We start from the raw sequence: 23,153 nt of genomic DNA on the forward strand, positions 1-23,153 counted from the left end.
ACAAAATGAACAGGAGAAGAATTAACTGGATCACCGAGTCCATCTTAATGCTTCGGTAAAGTTGAAGCTTTTGATCTATGTTCTGCTGCTGTTACGCCACTCTTACTATACTTTCCTTCAGTTCTTACTTTCATAATCATAGCAATATAACGTGATCTTAAACTGAGGCCTTACTCCACGTGTCAAATGATCCACATTCTCATTTTGGCCTTTCCTAAGCTCTTTTCACACAAAGGTTGTCCCTGTTTAAAATGAGAGATTTTCATCTTATTATAAGATTAGTCTCTTAAGTAACAGGCAGAGGGAGGCAAACAGGTTATGGGTTACACAAAGTGCTTTTATTTTCTACATGAATACAACAAACATGAGACATTCAACTGTATCAGACAACATAATTGTGATTGCATGAAGAAAATCTATATAAACAAGTAACTGTTACCAAATTTAAAATACCAAAGCTTCATATTTCATAAGCTCTTTCTTTAAAATATGGATACAATTCTTAAATTGTAAAGTTGCAGTCAATTAAATGTGGTGGAACAAAAAGTATAAAGGGGAGTGAAAAGAAAATACTCACGTACAAGTACCTCAAATTTGTACAGTACTTATAATTATAGTATAACTGTACTTTGTTACATTCCATCACTGAACAAATTGTATTTAAATCACATCTTAAATGAATTATAATAATAAAGTTAAATGATGAAACCAGGTTTAGAAGTTTAACGATCAAGTTTAACATCAAAGAGAAATGATATCAGTTAGAGGAGCAGCAGAGGTCACTTAAAGTCAGTCTCTCTCTCTCTCTCTCTCTCTAACTCCCCTCTTACTCCCCTCTTACTCCCCTCTGTGCTGGTGTTAATCTGCTGTGTTGAGCTCTCAGTTGAACTGGAATGTGTTTGGGTGTTTGGGCCAAACTGTCCCGACACGTTACAGCACCAGCAGGTCACTGCTGAGCAAAGTCACCCGACTCGAAGGAGGAAGATCCGGAGTCCTCTGGATCTTTGATCAACTTGCTTCATCCCGTTTGACTCGACTGAACCGCTGCAATGAATCACACCAAGACTGAATTTGAGCCTTTTGAATATTCCTATGAATATTCAGACTGGTACACGGACAATGCAGAGCCCACCAAACCACCCAAAGAGTGAGTAGAAAACCTCACCATGAGAACTAAATTTGTCAAAGGGGTGTTTGTAAAAATAAAAGCTGATTTCTAATTACTATTTTCATTATTGTTAAGTATTGATTATAAGTTGAATTGCAGTATGGGAATTAATTAGCCGATCTCTGGTGATTTATGATACAGTAGCTGAAAGGTGGTGATTGTATTTGTTATTGTGCTTTATTTGAACAATCTCAGAGATGAAAGCAGTTCTGGTTAAGAGTTTACTGCAAATTTAACTTGAGGATCTTAAAATCTTGAAATCAGTATTAATCGAGTACATAACTAATCAAATCATATGGATCACTAATAAAATAGCAATCCGAGTTATCAGCTGTGCAAATCATAAAATTGTTGCAAAATATTTGCAGAAGCCATTCTTGAAAACAATTTTAACAACATTTCTCTGTCTATTGTTTTATTTTTTTCTGTTCTAACTTTTGCCAATAACTGAGCTTTGTTTATTTAAATGTGTGTTGCCTTTTTGTCACAGAGTTATTTTGCCATGTGACCCCACAGCGGACGACAGGATCTTCCACATATGCATGCTGTCGGTATCTGTAAGTATATACAAGTTAAAAAAAGGGACTGTACATTGTGTTGGATGTTGATTTAGATTAGAGGCCAATTTTGGAGTGGCCAAATTGTGGAATTACAACTTGCGGGTTGAAGTTAGGTTAATGTTAGGATAAGTCGTTGGGCAGTTGAGTCTTGCAGGAGTTTTGGAAAGTTTTTCGCAAATCTAGGATTACCATTTTGACCACAACTGAGCAACTTTTAGGAATAAAGAGGGGTCCGCCTCGAACACTGTATGCAGTTCTCTTTATACATCAATGGTCAGACAATACAATTTGCTGGTGATTCAATCAAACATGTACAAATGTCCGGATAAGCAATATCTGGCCACTGTGTTGGGTCATTGATCCACTTGATCGAGGGAGAACTAAAGGGGTATGGTGACAGACCGATCAACCTTAATTTATTATCGCGAACGCTCAGGTCCAGGAAAGGTTGCAAAATAATTATTAGACAGGTCTATAAAACTATCATCGGTTTTAACAAAAAAAAATCAATGTATACAAACTTGTAAAATTATGATCTAACAGGCTGGTCTCATCCAGCATTTGTAGCTAAGTCTAGAAAAAAATAAAGCGCCATAGTTTGTAGATATCCCACAAAATGTTATTGACGTAATCATGAATGAGGAAGTTTAAAGACAGCAAAAGAGACAGACAGACAGACAGACAGACAGACAGACAGACAGACAGACAGACAGACAGACAGACAGACAGACAGACAGACAGACAGACAGACAGACAGACTGACTGACTGACTGACTGACTGACTGACTGACAGACAGACAGATAGATTGATGTGTCTAACAACCAGCGATCTTTAAGCAAGGAGACCAGAAGGCAATGTTGATTTATTAGTAACGTAACTTGCTAACTTGCGTAATGTAGTGCGACAAATTTGTTGTTATTTTAACCCAAACAACGATCTTTTCAGAGACATAACTAAGTAGATTTCTTACCTAAATCTAATTAAGTATTCCTTGATTTTTTTCCAAAACCTAACCAAGTAGTTATTTATGCCTAAACTGAGTAGTTTCCTGTTAAGATAGAACTTTTTTTTAAAAGATTGTATTTAATGTAACAAGTGAGAATTTAAATGTTTTACTACTGTCGTAGAAAAAAAACGCACAGAGAATGAAAAGCAACTTTTCTTAAAATATATGAACCATTACGTTGAATCTACTCTAAGCCCAAAATAGGAGTCTGTATGTGCAATTTGACCATAGGTGGAACATGAGTGAAGATTTTGTTCTGAAGTTTTTGCATCTTCCATCAAATCCTTTTTCTATGAATCCATCGGCTGCTTCAGGCAGCCATTATTTTCAGCCATCATTTCCAATTACAAAGGAAAGCCGCTTTACCTCGGTCAGAGAACTCTTCATACTGTACACACAGAATGGACATTGACCAATTTCCCTGCTCAGTAAATAATGTGGACTAAACTGTGACAGCTGGGTCACTGCAGAAATAACAAGATGTTGTAGTCTGAAGGATGTTCTCTGCAAAATGAGATTCTTTATTCAACGACCTCATGTCTGATTAGTCGCTCTATCCCAACTTGAAAATGCATCTACAAAGTGGCTTTGCTTTGTTATTTTATGAAGTTGTACAGTTTTAATGTGAAACTGTTGTTGCCAAACACTATGAATAGCATTAATTGGACATCTTGTGCCATAATGAGGTACAGTAGAGTATTTTTGTAACTGGTTGTGATATTGACACATGGACGTTTTTCTAAAGCCCCGAGTTATTGAGCAGATATCTGCCAATCAGCTGGTGACTTGCCAGACAAAAATTACCAGTAGCAAATTAAGATATTTGTTTCAAGTAAGAGGCTACAAGGCATTTTAGTTAAGCACATGTTTTGCTGTAAGATAAACGTTTAAATAGAGAACCTTATTTAAAGTCATTTTTCACAAGTGGCATGCACATTTTTAGCACGATAACTGTGGACAGCGTGTTCGGTGCAAATTTTCAGCGTTGTTGTGTTCCATTTTCATCACAAAAAACACCCCAAAACTCTTATTTTACATAGTGCCCGTGTCCACTTCACACACCAAAAACCCATCCAGACAGAATAAGTCTAAGGAGATCACATCAACTTCACAATACATAGAGCAAGCATGTGGCTAGCTCCGTTATAACCAACTGACAATTTTAGCAAATGCATATCAGCTACATTACCGTCTTCATCGTATCCCAGCTGCTGGGTAATCTTAAATCATGCAATTTCCATGCTATTTTTTCTGACAAAAATCTGCTTGTTGTGAATCAATTTTAAACAATCAGAAACTTATTTACATAACACTAATGTGATGAGAATGTAATTTGACAAAATAGAACATTTAATTCAAGGTCTTCTTGCTAACTTTTGATCCCACAGCTTTGAACCACGTCACTGTCTGTCCTTGTTATGATATGAACAAATCTCTGAACATTTTCAGGCAGCAACTGAATCTAAAAAAAAATTGGATGTTCCAGTCCAATATGTGCACAGATGTACAGTTACAACCCTAATGAGGAAGTGGTGTTTAAGAGGCGTAACAGACGTCCTGATGAATTTCGTCTTTCCCTGTAGCTTGTGGTCGTGTTAATCCTGGCAGTTCTCACCAGGAAAAACAAATTCTGCCAAGGATTTACAAGAGGATCCTCCAGCATCTTCAGGTGGGAAGTCTAGACATAAATAGGACTTTAGAGTGCCGGTTTGTTGCATAACATATAAACGTTTCTGTTCATGATCTCACAGTCCAGCCAACTTCCTGGACCAGACTCAGAAAAAAGGCCTCGTCATGGCTGTTTTTGGACTGGTGTTTAGCAAGCTAGCAATGCTGGTGATCGCCCCAGACCCTCTGCCTTTCTCCAAAGACACTCCAGCGAACCTTAAAGGTGAACATTTATACGGGTAATTTGTAATGATGACTGAAGCTGCATCCATACGATTTAGTTTAGATTTGTTGTTGAGATTTTATGCGCTTTGGTGATTACACTCATGGTTCTGAACATAAAGGACAAACGTATTTAACATTGGACTTAAAGCCGCTTTGAGTTTAATTTGCGATTTTGGAGCCCCAAGTAGTAGTATCATAAAAAGATGAATTTAAGTGATTTAAGGGGACCCTGAATAAATGTAATTTTTTGATAATCATGTTACATGGGTAAGTGGAACAGAAGCTAGCTTGGAAATGGGGAAGAACTGCATTGTCAGTTATGTTTTGAGGGAAAACATTTTTTCTCCTGGATGACGTTTGCATGTGTTGTATCACAAATACATTTAATCACCTTGCATGAGTCCGCACACAGGACTTTCCCCCACAAGGCCGGTGTTTGTCCGCGTAAAACCAAAAGTAACTTACCTTTTTTTAAACCAAAAACATGGTCTTTTATTTAACCTTTCCAATTAGTTTTGTAGCATGAACCTCAACGTAAATGATAATGCAGTTTGAAATAGGGAAAAAGCACCATGAGCAGTTAAAACACCAACAAAGTTGATTCATATATGTAGACACGTTAAATATGAAACATATTTGGGGTCCAGATGTATCCGTATCCAATGTGAGGTCACACATCAGTGACTGATAATGATTTTCTTAAATCCCTTGTTTTTCAGAGTACATGAAGATAATCGCCATCTTCTACTATCCTGTCCTGTATTATCCTCTGTTGGTCTGTTGCACTCTGCAGCACAAAGCAGGTTATGTGTTCGGGACGCTCCTCTCCTTCAGTCACTTCACGGTTCTGGTGTGGCAGAAGTTTGACTGTCCAAAGACTCCAGAGGTAAGACACCAACAGCATGTTAATGTTTTAATCGTGGTATACGTAGCTTTTTATTACAAAATTGACAAATAGAATTGACCTGTGGCTAAGCCCCGCCCCCCTCTGCTACAACATCAAGCTGTCAGAGCTATCAAGGAGCCCACACTGTCACTAACTGCAGTGGAGGAAGAAAAAAAATGAATAGAGAAGCAGACAGAAGGATCTATGATATGTGTTTTAAGGATATATCTAGGATGTTAAACTACTTCGGCGCAAAAACTAGGTAGAAGCTAAAGCCTACAGATCACAGTGTAAACGTGAACCATCACATCACCTGGCGATCGAGACGACAGAATACAAGGAACTTAATCTTTGGGTTAAAATTTGGCAGCGGATGATCTGGACATTACCTCATTACACTCTAAATACAAAATTTGAATCTCCTCAACTGAGACACATACAACCACATCTCAAAACACGTTTTTATTTGTTTTTTGATTTTAGTTGAATTGATACTTTAAAACATTTTTCTTTACATTTTCCTCCTCACAGATCTATAAGTACTATGCTCTGCTTGCAAGTCTGCCTCAGTTGGCCTGCCTTGCATATCTCTGTGTCCAGTTTATTTTGCTGTTTGTGAAAGGACCAAAGACTGACGAGGTGAGAAAAGTCAGACTATACGCAAACATTAACCTTCAGCCAAGAGAAAAGTATGTTCACTCATTTTTCTGCCTTATGATGTGTGTAAATACCAACATTTTAACTGATCACAGGCTGTCGCTGCTGCAACTGAAGTAAGAAACATGAATTTCAACTATGTAAAACATAACCATGATTACTGTAAGCAGCTTGTGCATAACAAAGTGGGTTTAGCTCAGCATCCTCAAGGAGATTATGACGAGGGAGGTGATATTTTTTCCCCTTTCAAACATATTAATACAGCAGAGTTTTTGTTTTAACAGCAGGTTTAATCTGTCTACAGTTTTTGCTAATTATTTAGAGCAGGGAAATCAAAACACATAAGCCTCTACTAATAACCTCTACCACTACTATCCTCATATAGTGACTCATCATAACTCAGATTTGTATTGCTCCTAGGACCTTGACAGCAGCTACTACACCAAATATGTGAAGTCGCTTCTCAAGAAAAAGTCCTCAACTGCCAGGTAAATGGAGATAAGGCAGAGAATTTATGTTTCTTTTTCCTCCAAAACCTTTTGAGAACATGTCACACAGAAGATGCCGAAAACCAGACATCCATGTGGTCATTAAAATGGACAATGCTTTTATTACACATTGAGCTGAATCAAGACACGAAATGAAACAATGAAAAAATAAGAAAAAGAGAAAGGGCAAACAATAATGGTAATATAATTGTAAGCAAATATATGAATAAAAACTATTTTGAAAAGATAAATAGTAAAATAAATAAGGTACAGAAGGCATCTTGCTTAAAATTCAAAGAACGAGCATTCATGCTGTATGTGGCTAACATCATTTGTTCTCTATGTTCTATTGTAGCTCTTCAAACACAGACAAACCAACGCTGGCAGAGAGGATACTGGAGGTGCCTAAGAGTTATATTTATATACCAGAAAAAGGTGTGTGCAGTTGTTTTTTTTGAATAGCTGCTGTTTTGTAGTCATGTCACATTCAGTGGAAATCTGACAGTTTGTATAAAAAAAATTCAAAGCAGAAGCTTTGAAGGGATGCAGTTATGTTGAATCCTAAATTGCTGTGACTGAAATATTCTGTCCATTGTGACAGAAGTGACCGGGACTTATTTTGTCTTGCAGTGTTTCGTTTTCCACTAAAACTGGCTGTATCAGCATTTGTTGCCCTTGTGGCGATATATCATGTAAGTCTTCCGTAGACCTCTTAAATCAGACATAATATAGTTACTCCTGTTTGCCTTTGTGAAATGATGTGAAATTTGTACATATTTCAGACGGCGTTGTTGTTAGTCGTCCTGGTGGTCCCCATTCTCCACATTGTCCGTGCTGGTATCGATGAAAACATCGCCTTCCTGTTGCTGGGGTTTGGGATCATTCTATCAGATGACAGGATGGAGGTCGTCAAAATTGTGACCTTCTATACTTGGCTGCTGGAGGGTATGTGGGTTAATTTAAAAAAAAAAAAAAAAAAAAACTTTCAACAAAAATCTGCAACCCCTTCTTAATCCTAACTTCTTAAATACAGACTCTTTGTGAGTGCATCTTGGTGTCTGTGACTTATCCACAGAAGCGCAATTTGGCATCTGTACGAGACGCACTGGGGTTTAAACTCCAATGTAAACCTATCCACATTGTTATTAGACGGTCAGAGCAGCTGATGTAGTATAAAAGAATGCAAAGAAGTCCATGTAGGGTGGTGGGTCAAAGATACACAGGACTGTTTGTGTCCCGTGCCGTCGGAAACTTCTGGTTCTGAAGAGTGAGGGCAACGCCGAAGTGTCTTAAACTTGCATTCTCTCTAAAGGCCATCAGGGGGCGACTCCTCTGGCTGCAATAGGGAAACCGATTGTATGAAAGTATGAGAAAATGACCCTACTTCTCACTTCAAGATGGCGGCGGCCGTAATCCAAGACGGCGACAGACAAAATGGCAAAATCGAGGCTTCCAAACAGCAGTCCACAAACCAATGTGCGACGTCATGACGACTACATCCACTTTTTATGTACAGTCTATTGTCACGTGTGAAACTAAAAGTCAATGTTGACATTTAGTCACACCGCTCATTAGTTATGTGAGTCATTAGCACTGGCTGGTCACTTAAGACGTTACTCAATCAAGTTGACGTCAACAACGCTCTTTTCCTAATTCTCACTAAGTGGTTTTGTTGACTTAACCTAAACTACCTGCGAAGATGGGAGTATATTTCGAAAAGACGCTTTTTGACAAGCCGTCCCTGACGCGTCCAAAACTGCTGCTGGAAGTGTATATAAAGCGTCATAGTTTGAAGCTTAGGAGCACTGGCCAAGTGTCGGTATTTAAAAAGTTGGGTTTGAGAATGTGTTTGAAATCTGGGAGTGTATCGTTATAAGATAAATGACTCATTTTGTTTTTTTCTTTTCCACCACGTTGCTTCACAGTGTGCTACCTCTGTGCGATGACCCTGTCTTGTTTGGTCAGTCTCATCATGCTCATGAGGTCCATGGTACTTCACAGGTAAGTGCATTAAAACCTTGAGGTTCATCGCTATCTGTTTGACGAATAAACCAGACTTTTGTTTATCATGCATTTCTATTAAACCTAAAGAGGTTCATACCATTTTTTGTTCACACAGGCTTTGTATGTGGCCTATTGTATGTGAAGGTACAACTGAGGAGTCACTAGTACACTTGAGATTAGATTCCCACGCCTTCCTGTTTGAACCTCATGCATCACTGTTTTTAATTTGTTTCAGGTCAAACCTGAGAGGACTGTATAAGGGAGATGTTTACAGCATTTATAACAGCCAGAAGACCATCCGTCCATCTAAACCTGGTATTGTCTGTTGGATGGGTTTGATCGGATACCAGGCTGCGATCGTCTGCGTCGGTAAAATTCAAATACTCAAGAAAACCTTCACTGATTATTACTTTATTGAAGGAAAATGCTGGTTGTATTCAATGTTTTTCTTATTGTCAACAAATCTCAAAAAGAGACTAAAACCATCAACAAATTATTCCTTCTAGCAAGTGTTGTTAGGAGGAATATTTAAAGGATACAAGGTACAGCGCATTTAGAAAGTATTCAGACTTCAGATCAGTATTCAGATTCTTCACCTTTATTTCAGCCTTATGCTAAAAATAGTTTAAATACATTTTTCCCTCATCAAGCTACACTCAGTAATGCCAAAGCAAACCAAAAAGAGCTCATGGCTTGCTCCTTGGCTCCGATGTCAGCTGTGAGTCCTTATATAGACAGGTGTGTGTGCCTCTTCAAATCAATCAATTTAATTCACCACAGGTGGACTCCAATCAAGGTAAACATAGACAATGAGAATACTCTCTGAATGCACTGTATGTAGTTATATACAGCATCCTGCTGCCACCAAAACTCACTGAATCACCAATGTGAATTAATCCGAACAAATGCACTACTTCCCCCTGTTTATGTTGTGTGACCAACTGTTTCATGAAGCTATCAAACTATATTTATGATCTGTTTTATAAATGTTAATCTTAAGGAATACATTTGGGGCTGAATGAAACAAGGAACAACAAAGTAGATAGTATCCAGAGACGGACTATGATCTTTTAATGGGATTTGTTGATGATATATATCAAAAATATAAAACCTTATCCCTTGATTAATTCTAGATTTAAAGAGTAAAGAACAATAATCCATTCCTCAGTTTGTCACGTAGTTTTTAATGAACTGCTTCATTAAATAATGCTTTGAAAAAAAAAACCTTTTGTAAATGTGTTTTAAAAAATGGCCTTTTTTCTGTGTTGTGTTTTGCAGGAATGGCAATTCAGACTGTTGTGTTTTTCATCTGCTTCTTGTTCCTGGTGTTTCTGATCATTATCCCTGTTTTTTACGGTCGTAATGTCATCGCCTTCACAATCGTGGGGAAGGCATGGTGAGTCAGCAACCTCTCCTGTACATTACCTCTTTGTTTTATTTAGTTATTAACAGATTATATTTAATTGTTTTTTCCATCTTTGTGATGTCTCAGGCCGGGCTGGGTCACACTGACCCTGGTTACAATGCTTCAACATGTGACTGCTAAGTTTGCTTTCATTAAAAAGGAAGCCGGTACGAGAGACTTGAACAACAGGTTTGTAAAGCTCATTTATTGGAATGGAGGTTGATGTAGTGTGAATAATGTGTTGATTAGGCAATCAAAGAAGTGGAAGAAAACCTTACAATTTCTTTTTTTTTTTTTTAGCCTGCTGATCAGAAAAAGATTAAATTCTTGAGATGAAACTATTGTACCATCCATTTTGATTGTTGATCATGGGTGTTGCATGGGGCCGGGTCTGCCTTTGAGGATACTAAGGTCACATCTACTGTATTATTTTCTGCAAATATGAGGGACTTGGAGGTCCTTTAGTAACCTAGCGTGAATTTGATTTTACAATAAAAAAAACTGCTGAGTATTTTTTAGGCTGACTCCTGTATGTTTTTTTAGACTGCAGAATTTTATTCTTGGCAGTTTGTGAGATTTTTGAAACACCGTTAAAGTGTTTCAAACTCAACTGAACGGTTAAAGAGGTACCTAATTGAATTTTTAAAGTTGGAGAACTCACAAGGGACATATTACAAAATAAATTGGCCATGGTAGCCTGACTTTTAGTCCCCATAGGGTCAAGCTCCAAAAATACTACATAATGCAACTAAAAATCTTCTTTTATTAGATCCCCTGTGTATGGTAAATACCCACATCTTCCACCTATCCCTGCTTGAAAGCTACGCCAACAAATTGGGGGCTGGGGTAAAAAAAATAAAATAATTACCAAGCTCGGATATGGGGATAATGTTCAAAGAAAAAAACTCAAGGAACCACATTGCAACCTCATCACGTCACAGAAGATGCAGGTATACTGCCGTAACGTGAGCAGCCAAGAGCAATAATCTTCTTATATACAGTCTATGGCAATAATATACAATATATTTAATATTTTTGCACTTGACTGATCACACTATTGCAGTGTTCAACTGCGGCGTCTGTGGTATGATGAGGTTGATCCAACGTGAAGTGAAGCGATGGGGTTCCTTAACATAAAAATAAACTATGTTTTTCTAGTAAATTTGTGACTTTAATCACAGAGAAGTTTTTTTCCAAGAATATTATCCCCCTCCCCCGGCTAGGGGGCATGTTCCCAGACATGACGCAGCTCCTTTCAAAACCACAAAAGACGTTACACAATTTCTTTTCGCAGTCTGAGTGGTACGAATCATGCCAAGTAAACTGATCAGGGGCATGTTCCTTTACCTCAACAAAGAAAACAAAGACAACCATCCTCATTTTTTCTGAAATATTTGATGGTGTTTTCCAGAGAGAGTCTGTTCCTCCTGACGTACCTGCTGTTCCTGATCAACACCGTAGTGGGACTGATAGTCGCAATATGGAGAATGGTGATAACAGCTCTGTACAACATCGTCCATCTTGGTCGTATTGACATCAGTCTGCTGCATCGCACCGCAGAGTCCTACGATCCAGGTATCATCTTTTATAGTTTTTGGACAACAAAGGCAAACTATGGCATTGAGGAATATTATATATCAAGTGTTAGGTCAACAGGCAATACTTGTAAGTGACTTATTCACTAGTTTTGTACTTTGGAAGTAATTTGTTGCTGATAATATAAACACTAAATAACTCCAACATCAACTGACGATACTTTAATTAAAAGTCTCTGTCTGACAATAGCCGCTCTGTGTCCTTTGACCCCATCCAGCCTACCGATACTACGCCCACTCCCTGAAGGTGGAGGTCAGCCAGTCACACCCAGTGATGAAGGCTTTCTGTGGGCTGCTGCTGGACATGATGGTCGAGGGCGGCAGAGCTGGGCAGAAAATAAGAGACGCAGAGGAAGGTAGAGACTGAACTGCAAACACACACACACACACACACACACACACACACACACACACACACACACACACACACACACACACACACACACACACACACACACACACAATATCTTCACATACTTGTAGCCCAGCCTCACATTTAAACATTTACAGAGTTCATTCAAATGTATTAAATTCCAGTGGTGAATATAAAATCTAGAGCCGCTGTAATGCACCCCTGAGGCTATACAGCTTATTGTAAAGAAAATCAGATTGTCAGAGAGATAGACTTAGGAAGTATTGGACAATTTAAAATACAGACCAGATGATGGCACTAGATACAAATTAATTTAAGTTCACTATAAACATGAATGTCTGCACCAAATTGTATGACAATAACAGCAGCAACCGCTGTCGAACCCCAAGTGTGAACCTCTTTGTGCCAAAATTTGTCGAAATCTTGGATGAGTAAAAAATTGGACCTGCTGGTGGTGCTAGATGAAGAAAATACGTTTCATATCAACATTTCTACACACGTTTATATTAACGTGTTTTAACCACTCATGGCGCTATAGCCGTTTTGAAACTGCATTGTCAATTATGTTTAGGTTTAAGCAACAAAACTACTTGGTTGGGTTTAGTAAAAGATCAGAGGATCACTTAAGTTATTAGGGTTCATCCACTGGTCAGCATGAATATCTTTATCAAATTTCAAGACAATCTATTCAATCAATATTGAGATATTTAAAGCCAATCGCCATCCGTTCTACATGTGTAGATTCACTTTAAAGTGTTTTAAAAGCTTGTGGTGCTCTTGCAATGAATTAGTTAATAGGATTGTTTCTCCAAAATGTTTGTTTCACCTTAATCCTCCACTGGGTTTTTATGGGTATCAAAACATACTGTACATACACAGTGCCGTGCAGTATTTTCAGTCTGGTGTCTCATTCTGCCCTGACAGCCTGCTCCTCCATGCTTTCAGGGATTCAGGAGAATAGGCCAAACAAGGCGACCAGCCGTCAGAGGATTCGCTCTCGCTGGCAGCTGCTGTACACGTTGGTCAACAACCCGTCCCTGCTGGGCTCCAGGAAGCACTTCCAGACACAGCAGACCTCGGAAACCGTCCTGAACGGGACCCCCAAACGCAGCTCCAAGAAAGGCAGCAAGAAGGAGGCCGTCAAGCCTGCCGCCGTACCAGTCCAGCCCACCGAGACCCCGACAAACCAAGACAAAACTGATTGAGATCCCTAATATACTGTTTGTAGTGTGGTTGGCAGTATACTCCAAACTAAATCTGACTTAACAAGTATGGCATAAAAGTTATTCTTGAACGTGTATAAACAAAAACATGGTCCTTATTTTTTACAACTAATGCAATTTTTTTTTGGGGAATTCTTGCTTATTTGTGGTATTTGCACACGGCAACTATTCCTCATGGTTCAGGTTATGGAAATATTGTGGTAATGACACATAAACTACAGTTAAAGGTCCAGTGTGTAGGATTAAGGGAGGTGAACAAGTGAAAAACTGTTTTCTTTATAGTATAATCACTTGAAACTCTTCATGTCGTAGCACCATGTTTCTACAGCACGGCTCAGAAAGGACAAACAAACACTGGCTCTAGACGGGGGCTTTTTTGCTTCGGCCGCCATAGTTCTCACACACGCTTGGCACTCAGGAGAAGTTTCAGTTGGTTGTAATCTGTAACCTCACCACTAGATACTACTAAATCCTACACACTGGACTATGCATTCAAAGTATGGTTAGAGTCAATCAACTAAAACGTTTGGTCAAGATTAGAAAAAGATGTTGGTGATCAACTTCAAATGTCCACAAAGAAGGTGAGCCTCGTTGCTTCTGATCCACAAAGGCACCAAAAAAGACAAGGATGTAGAAGCTAACAGCGGCACAACTCCCCAAAACCAAATTAAATGTTACTACTAATATTAGCTCCCTGAAGCCCCCTGACAATAATATCAATGACAATACGACTATGATGAAAATCAAGCTTTCATTGTTTTCTGCTTGTGCGGGACTGTTGAGGCCTTTTAGTAATCGCATATTGACATGCACAGTGCCAGTGCTGATCAATGGCAGGCAGTCAATAAGAGGCCATGGTCCACTTCTGCCTCTGGTTAATGCAGTTATGTCGACGCATGCTGGTTCTCAATGTGTTCTCAGTTCACCATGCTGTCCATGATGTTCCAGGGAGTTTGTAAATTGACCAACCAAGATAGAACTATGTAATTTCTCATTTAATGAAAATCTCCAAAACTGGAGTCACAAAAATGTCATACAAGAACAACAACATACTCCATTGTAACCTTTGAATTAAAGCAACTAAATACTGTTAATGTAATATATTCATTATATTTGTTAGAAGTTTATACTTGTATTTCAGCTTCATAATTATTATGGGATGAATAATATGATGGGAAATTGAGATTGATCATTCTGCATATTTTCAATTATATATACAGAATATAGTTTTCTGCTACATGATGTATTTCCTACCTGCTATTTTAATGGATATTTACAAATAAACTGTTTTCACAACATTTGACAAGAAAGTAGTTATGTTAAATTCATCACTTCATCCGTATCCCATTTTAAAATTATAATAAAATGTATAAATGCATCAAAGTGTATTGCTCTATTATTGAATAGTGTTCATGAGTTGCATTCATTTTCAGTTACTAAATAGCCATATATCATATAAGTATATTTGCAACTGTTCTGTACTGGACATTGGTACATAGTTTATGTTTTTTATGTCTCTACAGCGACAGCTGTGGCACAAGGCATTATGTTTTTGGATTGTCTGTCCTGCCATTTGTCTGACCGGTTATTCCCGTAAACATAATATCTCAGGAATTCTTTGTGCAAAATTGGACTCAAGGATTTGAGAATTTGGTCGTCAAAGGTCACTGCAACCTCACAATACACTTCTTTGGCCACACCATAAGACTTCATATGCTTATTATCACAATTTCACTGAAATGGTAAGATAAAATAAGGAAGTAATGACGCTTTGGACAGACATGGGTGTAAACTGCAACATGAATCCTTGGCGGAGGCGTACAACAACCATGAGGCGGTTATAGTTTTATCATTGAATTGGGTCAATGTTTTGAAAGAAAAAGTGATAAAAAAGTGATATTTTTGATGTTACATATATAGTGATACTATAACTATACACTAACAACCAACTAACTAACCAAGTAAACAACCAACTATTGTGAATCTAAAGGTGTTGAGAGAAAAAGAAACATGAGCAGTTATTCAGTATCATTTTGTCAAAACTTTATTGAGGCACATAGGATAAGGAGAGTTAGTCAGGATATTTAGACACTTTGGTAAAGACCTACTGCTTCCTTTATTACAGGGGTATAAAACAGAAAAAAAGTAACTTTTTAAGTCAATTATTCAATATTTACATGAGACAGCATACTGCGGCTCACAACAGGCAGCATGCAGGTTTTCTAACACAGTACTCTGGGGAAAACAACGGGATGGACACATGACCCAGATACAACGAGGCAGTAACTTCACATACTCAGAGGTGCTTGTACTGATACACACAGTATGCAGTAGACTCTGGATAATACTGAACTAACATTTTTACCAGCGAGAAATAGTGTAGTATATAGTGTATAGATTTATTTAACATGAAAACAGTTATCACCATATGTTTTTGTCTTTGAAACAACTCGTTCTAAACATTTAAAGTCGTATGAGAGAATTAGGTTTCTGTATTTTCAAGCTACTCTACTCCTAATACGTCAGCACAAGTTTACTGCAAGTAGTTCAAAGCAGGATTATAGTATAATTGACAACAGTTAGTCCATGAATACTGCCTAAATCTAGTTGTCACTTGCCCTAATCATTTTGCAATGCATGTCACATGACACAAGTTTTGTTACATTTAGTTTTATGCGTCCTTTTGTTGTTGTCAAACCTCGATAGTCCTCATCTGGACACCAGTTGGCAGAAATCAGGGTCATTTTTAGTTTACTCTTCTTTTCACTCAATAGCTTCTTATTAAGAACAGGTTTTTAACAAAGATGCTCTTAATAAATAGACAGAGGCAATATGTGTACAGTGATACTTTTTACATGATTGGTTTCTGGCAGAAAACTTCTACTACTACAACAATAAACTAATTTATTGTTTATTTCAGGCTTCAATTCATTCATGCCAGCTAATCTCACTCAATGTTTCTACAACATTTTGCAGCCGTACGATCGATATCTCACTGACAAACCGGACAAAAAGCTCAAATGAACAAATAAGCCTTCATGTTTACTGAGTTTCATTATAACTCTGCCAAGGATTTTATATGTTCCCCTGTTTCTGTTTTTTTTGTACTCATTTAAGTTGGATATTTTCAGGGTTGGGAGGATTACTTCAAATATGTATTTCGATACAATTACTAAATACCAAATCCAAGTATCACAATGTTAAATTATCTTGATTACGTTACTTTTGGATTACCTCAACACGAAAGATGTAATTTCACCATTATTTTGGATTTGAAGCAGAACTGGGGAACAACAAAAGTGCAAGTTATGCCTTTCAGCTGTGCAAATGCTATTATCTTCCCAGGATTCAAATCATTTGTGACATAGTGTCCCCAGATTTTAACTTTGAGCAGCAGCAGTATGCATGTAAATTAAATTATATTAACTCAGTTTGTCCTGTATTATGTTAGCAGACCAGAAATTGAAATTGTTTTGCTGATTTCCTACGAACCATATTTTCACGCTGGGATGCCTCTCATTAAAAAGAATAATCTTGTGCAAACCGTCTTGCTTTGTGGTAACTTGCACTGTACTTTTATGTTGTTCCCCTTTTCTGCTTTGAATACAGAAATAAAGGCCACATTTCCAGCCAGTGTAAGCATGTCTTCACAAGTGGCCTCTGAGTGAGACTTGTGTAGTATCAACCTGTGCACATGGACGATGTAATGCCGTTAGATGTATTTTGTTACTCCCCAAGCCTGGATATTTCAAAGTTTAGTGAAATTCTGTAGATAGCTGGACCAAATAACATGACCAGGAGATTTCTTAATATTGTATCTGGTTCATGCGTCCCACGATTGTCTATCACTATGTGTAATTTTGGTGCCGATCTGGATCGAGATACACTTTTAAAAGTCTTTGCATCTTCTATCATTAAAATAAGCTAGCTGTTTACCCCTGTTTCTAGTCTTTGTGCTAAGCTAAGCTAACCGACTGTAGCTGCCAAACGTAAGAGTTGTATTTATTTTCTCATCTAATAGAGTAACAAGGTTAACATGGACAGGCCTGCAGCTTTCATTGAAACGTTTATCTGGAAAACATCCACAGACAATCGATACCGCCTAGCTGCTGCTATGGTAGCCTGTCTAGTGACTGAATGATGCAGCTCTGCAAGTAAAGCAAGTCAGTGTATTTTGAGTCTGATAAAGGTGGAACAAAGCAATATGTCTGGGCTAAAGGGAACCTAAACCATTGGTACAAAATGAAAAAAATCCTGTTTTACCCATAGACTGTTTAAAAGAAGTGGATGTAGCCTTAAAGTCTGAAGAGTGAAGCCAATGTGTAAGGGCCTTAAACTTAAATTATTTAAAATGACCAGCGGGGGGGGGGGGGTTACCTCTGTTTGCAAAAAGAAGTCAGATTGTATAAATGTCTTTGAGAAAGAGACTACTTCTTACTTGATTTATTCCCTCAGTAAACATGGTAAACATGAGTTTATGGTCTCAATCGCTAGTGATAAGTCTTCTTCAATACAGCATGATATCAATTTTGACGCCTTAAGCAGAATATGCTTAAGGCGTGGCTACCTTGTGATTGACAAGTTGTTTCCCGGCGAACTGACAAGCTCGAGGATTCAAAACAGTCATCCACAAACCGATATGTGACTTCCCTGTGTCGACGTCTACGTCTTTCATGAAGTCTATAGTTTTACCCTTTACCCACATGCAAAAAGTAAACAGCAAATGATGTCAACAATTACTGATTTGGATATTTGTGGCTGCTTATAATATTCACTGCTTCAGCTCCCAAAGGTAACCTATCACTATACTCCGATCCGACCTCACAGTTGTCTAAATTCCCCCTGCACTGAGACAAAGAGAAGGACTCAGTCATGATACTCTCCTCTGTATCCGCCTCTTTATCTCCGTCTCCGCTCTCCGTCTCCCCCTCCTCCTCGTCCAGCTGGCTGTCGTTAATCTTCCTCCGGGACTCGGTGTGAGGTGCGCGGATGTTGAAGTTGGCGGTGAGGTTCCTCTCCATGTGGTACTGGCCTTTGGCCTTCAGGATCAGCTTGTAGGTCTTGCTGCGGTATTTGTACACCAGGTGGAAGCACGTTGCACCGAGGAGAGGCACAGTGGACACGGTCAGGAGGCAGATGCTGACGGAGATGATGATGAACAGATTAGGTACCCTCCTTCTGGTGGTGAACAGCACCTGGACCTCGCAGTCCTCCCCTCTGTAGGTCAGACACAGGGAGTAGTTAGTGCTGGGGCGCAAACCGCTGAACAGATACGTGTTGACTCCCTCTTTGATCCTCGACCACTGCACCGCTGAGTGTTTGCGGTCGCCAGTGATGCACAGATACAAGCCATTTGAATCGACTATTTTAGAGACGTCTGAGAGGGTGTTACGCTCTTCACTGTCAATGTTGGAGCTCTCATCAGATGTGGCGGCGTCGGCGGCCCGATTGGCGCTGTTGTGCCTGGGTATGAGAAGAGGATTCAGCCGGACTGTTGCCTCTGTTTCGGACACCGCCAATGCAATGACACCAAAGTCAAATGTGTATTGCTTGATATCATCCAAACTCCCGTTAAAGACGTGATTAGAAATGTATCTGGTGTTTGCCGTCAAGCCACATGTACTCACTCGTGATGGATACGTTGTTGCCTCCTCAGAAGACTTGATCTCCGCAGCGGGTGGAAAAGTGGGTCCAATTTTCATCATGTCTTTTCTCTTTAAATCAGGGGGACGCACAGAGTCCAAAAGAGATATTGTGTGTGTTGTTTGCTGTATATATGGGTGTGTTTTAGTGTAAGTAGGTGTTGTGGTCTTTTGTTTGGTGGGTGTTGGTTTAGTTGAAGCCACCACCTCCACTGACACTGAATCCTCTGCTCTTCCAAACTCATTTGTGGCCGAGCAGCTGTAGTTGCCGCCGTCTATCTTCCTGAGGTGTGAAATGATAAGAGTCCCGTTATTAAAGACTTTGATGGGATTATAAGACAGTAAGGAGTCCTCATTTGATTCTGCCGAGTCATCCTCAGTAAAGGACAAAGCCAGCTCTTGCATCTGGCTTTTGCTGCGAATATTCCACATTACCAGAGGCTTTGGGTTTCCTGTGAATTCACAAGTCAAGACCAATGCGCTCCCTTCATAGAAAGTCGCGTTGTGAATATTTGGCTCGGTTCGTATCGTCACATTTGTGCTTGTGCACTTTGACTCAGGTAATTTTACGATCGCTTTCCCTCTCAGTTTTTGTGGAGTTGCACAGATGATCAGATTCTGCTCCGGGACCGAGATAGTAGTTGTTGAAATCCAGTCTCTGAGCCAGTCGAGGGAGCAGGTGCATGCAAAAGGATTTTTATAAATCTGCAAGTGAGACAATGACACCAAACTGTCAAACGTCCCTTCAGTTATAGTTATGAATTTGTTATTATTGAGTCGGAGGGACCTCAGGTCTTTGAGGTTGCAGAAGGCGTCCTTCGGCAGGTGGACCATCTCGTTGTGGTTCATCTTCAACAGCTGCAGGCCCGTGAGGTTCTGCAGATCCTCCCAAGGAAAGTCTACAATCATATTGTGGCTGATGTCAAAGTTACGCAGATGAACCAAAGGCGTGAGGGTCCCTTCTTCGATGGAGACAATCTCATTGTGGGACATCCACAGCGACGTCACCCGGGTGACATTGTAGAAGCTCCCCATTGGTATCAAAGTGATCTTGTTAGTGGAGAGACTCACAGTCGTCACATTAGGAGGCAAACCGTCTGGGACTTCCACCAAGTCTTTGTAGGAGCATTCAGCAAAATGGCGTCCGTATTTATCGGAGCAGGTACAGAGCTCTGGGCATCCAAGTCCATAAGTGAAGACTGAGGTGAGCCACAAAGTGAAGTAGAGCATGTGTGCGGCTGCCATTTTCTGCTCCTGTAAAACAGTGTCACAATCCATCGATCAACTAGTGGAATAAAATTTGGTTTAATGAGCAGAATTAAAGCAAAATGAAGAGAAAAAGATTAGAAATATGAAATCAAAAAGTAAAGTAAAGCACAGATACAAATTAAAGACCTTGTAGAAGTGTCAGAGCTAGTCTGCTAATTTAAGACATGTTAGACGGCAACTGCCTCCAAACAGTTAGAATTGTATTTTTCAGTACAGTCCCAGTGTCTATGTCTAGTATTAAAGGAGAAAAATCATGCTAATTTTCACATTCATACTTTGTTCATATTTTGGGTACTCAATGATTAACTGGTCCCAGGCAGCTATGTGACTATGTTAAAACCATTATATAAATTATATCAGCATTTTCAGTCAAAGCAGGAAAGAAATGGCACTAAATTCATAAACATATCTGAGTATGCCTCCAGTGTTTACATAATTATTGGACATACAGTGAATGAAGACTCCTAGCGGTGCGATCTGTGGATTATCCGGAGTAAGCAGAAAGTTGATTCTGGAAAGAGATTTTTTTTTTATTAATGTTTTTAGATTTTTAGGCCACAATACCAAAATACATTTACTTCCACCATACTGAGAAATATCAGTCATAAACATCACAATACCTAGATACATAAAACCAAAACTATCTGGATGCTACTGGTACTGGTAAGCGAGGATTTTTTAAAACACTGTCCATTTGATGTTTTCTCTGCATGATAAGACTGACCTACTTCCTGGAGAAGAAAGAGAGCAGCTACTTCTGTCGATGTAAAGAATGCAGAAGCCCCACTGTGGTCAATTTAACAGCTTTTCACCAGTTTGACGTCTCCCCAGATCCATATTTGTCATATACGTGTGCATCTATAACATTATCATCCTTATTTCCATACTGTCATTTTTCCTAATTTGGACTGTCTGTTCTGGAAAAGATGAAGATCATTCATCTGGTGCTCTTCTTGAGTTTTTTTTAAGTGTCTAAGAATAACAAATGTTATAAGCTGCACAGATTGTGAAGCCCTTTGAGGCAAATTTTGAGATTCTGGGCCACAAAATTAAAAGACTGACTCATCTTTAATAGCTCATCCTCGCACCCAGTAATTATTCTTTTGAAAATATGACATTTTGACGATGTGATTCTTATTCTCTTGTACTGAATGACAACATGTAATTCTGTCGGACAGAGTAAGACACCCACATACCCTGTGGTGTCTGGGGAAAAAGGGGGGAAAAACTGGTGCATAGATTCAGATATTAGTTTAGCTGAAGCTCTGGCGATGCACTCGGTTGATAAACTAACATTAGCACGTGTTTAATTCACAGAGGAAACAGTAAAGCTGCATGCTGTGTCATTGGGAGAAGCTTCTGGTATCAAACTACGCAGCTGCCTCCGGTGCTCTGTCCTTGGTGCTGAAAGGCAGCCGCATGTCTGCTCTGTTTGTTTACAGTCTGCTGCGTGACGTGCGAACCGCTGGAATCCACTCTTTCAATCCATCCACGAAACAAAACATCATAACTGACAATGTAATCTGACGCCACGAGACCAAAGTTCATCGTTCCCGCAAAAACACCTTGGCGCAGGGTCGCGCGTGAATAATTAATGCAGAAAAGAAATACGATCTCTCACCTCCGTGTTAGGAGACTAAAGCTGGGTGACAAGCTTACCTGCATTTAAAAAAATCTCTGCAGAGAATACGTCAGTCGGTGTTTCCAATCAGAGCAGCTCAGGATACATGCTGGTTTCAAGTTTGAAGATGAAGCTGAGTGCGTTGTTCTGCGTGTCTGTCTGCCTCTACATGCTGAAAAGATGCGTGTCCGCTGCGGAGTTTCTGCTGCCTGTGAATGTTTGTCTTACCGAGTTATCTCCCCCTCTCCTGCTATCATCCTCCCCTCCTCACAGCTCTGGACAGAACAACGTTGACGTTTCCAAAAAAAATAAAAAAATTAAAGGGGAAACGACCGTCACTAATGTTTACAAGACTTGGAATAATAATAATAATAATAATAATGATAACAAACAGAAATATGACCAATATAAATAACTAATACTGTTATTACAAAGTCTTTAACAACTAAAAAGTTTCATAAATAACAACAGTAACAAGGATTACAAACAGTAAAAATACAAATTAATTAATACTTAATCCATATTTTAACATTAAAGGGGTACTACAGTGATTCAGTACTCAACAAAATAACCACAGCTTTGACTGTGTTTGGTTTAACCTGCTACTTGGCAAAAAGATTCCATTAACCCCCTGTTACTCCGCATATGTATGTTTTAACATGCTGGAACACATGGACAATTTAGAAATATAATATTTAGAAATAAGAGCAGAACTGTCTTAAAGGGAACATGTTGGAACAAAACTTGCTTGTGCACATACATTTGGGTATCTGGAGTGCCTACCAACCCAAAAACTGTGAAAAAAAGACAACCCACGACTTGGGAACTACCTTTGCAAAGGTGCACCATAATACAAACATGAACCTGAAAATCAGCATAATAGATCTCCTTTAATAGTAGATTTTGACACTGGGACCGTACTGAGAAATACAATTCTTACTTTGTGTGCAGTACAAAAGTACAGTTTGAAGGCAAAACTGTCTTTTCTTTGAACTGATGTATATCCTCCTGTATTAAGATGCACCAGTTTGATTAGAGATGATGGATTACATTCTATGTCACAGTGACCACACATTATTTGTATGTAAGTATCTGTCCGTTAGAAGGAGTAGGGACTCTCTAAGCTTGAGACATTGTTGAAAGTTGACCGTGTCCATTTGCAAATGAGATTATAAAACTCAAAACACTCTTTGTATGTGAGCTCTTTATTACCGCAGGAAGCAGGGTCCATTTTAAAGTCCCTATCAGTCATATTCCCCAACAAAGTTTAAAGTTTTGTTACGCAGTAAAGCTGGAGGTTTGGGGCCTCTGAAGTTCTAGGGTCCGGGTGCTGTTGCTCACACTGTTTGCATTGTATTACAT

At 39.0% G+C, this 23,153-nt stretch overlaps 2 protein-coding genes across 2 annotated transcripts; one reads left to right on the plus strand and one right to left on the minus strand.

The window, feature by feature from the left end:
- Window positions 1–1,014: 1,014 nt before the first annotated feature.
- On the plus strand, window positions 1,015–14,330 carry LOC137887623 (receptor for retinol uptake stra6-like). The gene is made up of 17 exons (XM_068730731.1): window positions 1,015–1,147; window positions 1,659–1,725; window positions 4,319–4,404; window positions 4,487–4,626; window positions 5,348–5,514; window positions 6,046–6,153; window positions 6,592–6,659; window positions 7,015–7,094; window positions 7,290–7,351; window positions 7,442–7,604; window positions 8,585–8,660; window positions 8,899–9,032; window positions 9,942–10,059; window positions 10,156–10,257; window positions 11,480–11,643; window positions 11,882–12,019; window positions 12,982–14,330. Exons 1-17 carry the CDS (start codon window positions 1,050–1,052, stop codon window positions 13,239–13,241), a joined length of 2,031 nt encoding a protein of 676 aa, XP_068586832.1. The 5' UTR covers window positions 1,015–1,049; the 3' UTR covers window positions 13,242–14,330.
- Window positions 14,331–15,287: 957 nt separating this feature from the next.
- Window positions 15,288–22,052, minus strand: LOC137887854 (immunoglobulin superfamily containing leucine-rich repeat protein 2-like). Its single transcript, XM_068731091.1, has 2 exons — window positions 21,830–22,052; window positions 15,288–20,155 (listed from the first exon to the last, which is right to left on the minus strand). Exons 1-2 carry the CDS (start codon window positions 21,833–21,835, stop codon window positions 17,996–17,998), a joined length of 2,166 nt encoding a protein of 721 aa, XP_068587192.1. The 5' UTR covers window positions 21,836–22,052; the 3' UTR covers window positions 15,288–17,995.
- Window positions 22,053–23,153: the final 1,101 nt, after the last annotated feature.

This window comes from Cebidichthys violaceus, unplaced genomic scaffold (assembly GCF_023349555.1).
Source record: "Cebidichthys violaceus isolate CVI_PGR_0920_01 unplaced genomic scaffold, fCebVio1.0.p SCAF_5, whole genome shotgun sequence".
Taxonomy (NCBI): Eukaryota; Metazoa; Chordata; class Actinopteri; order Perciformes; family Stichaeidae; genus Cebidichthys; species Cebidichthys violaceus.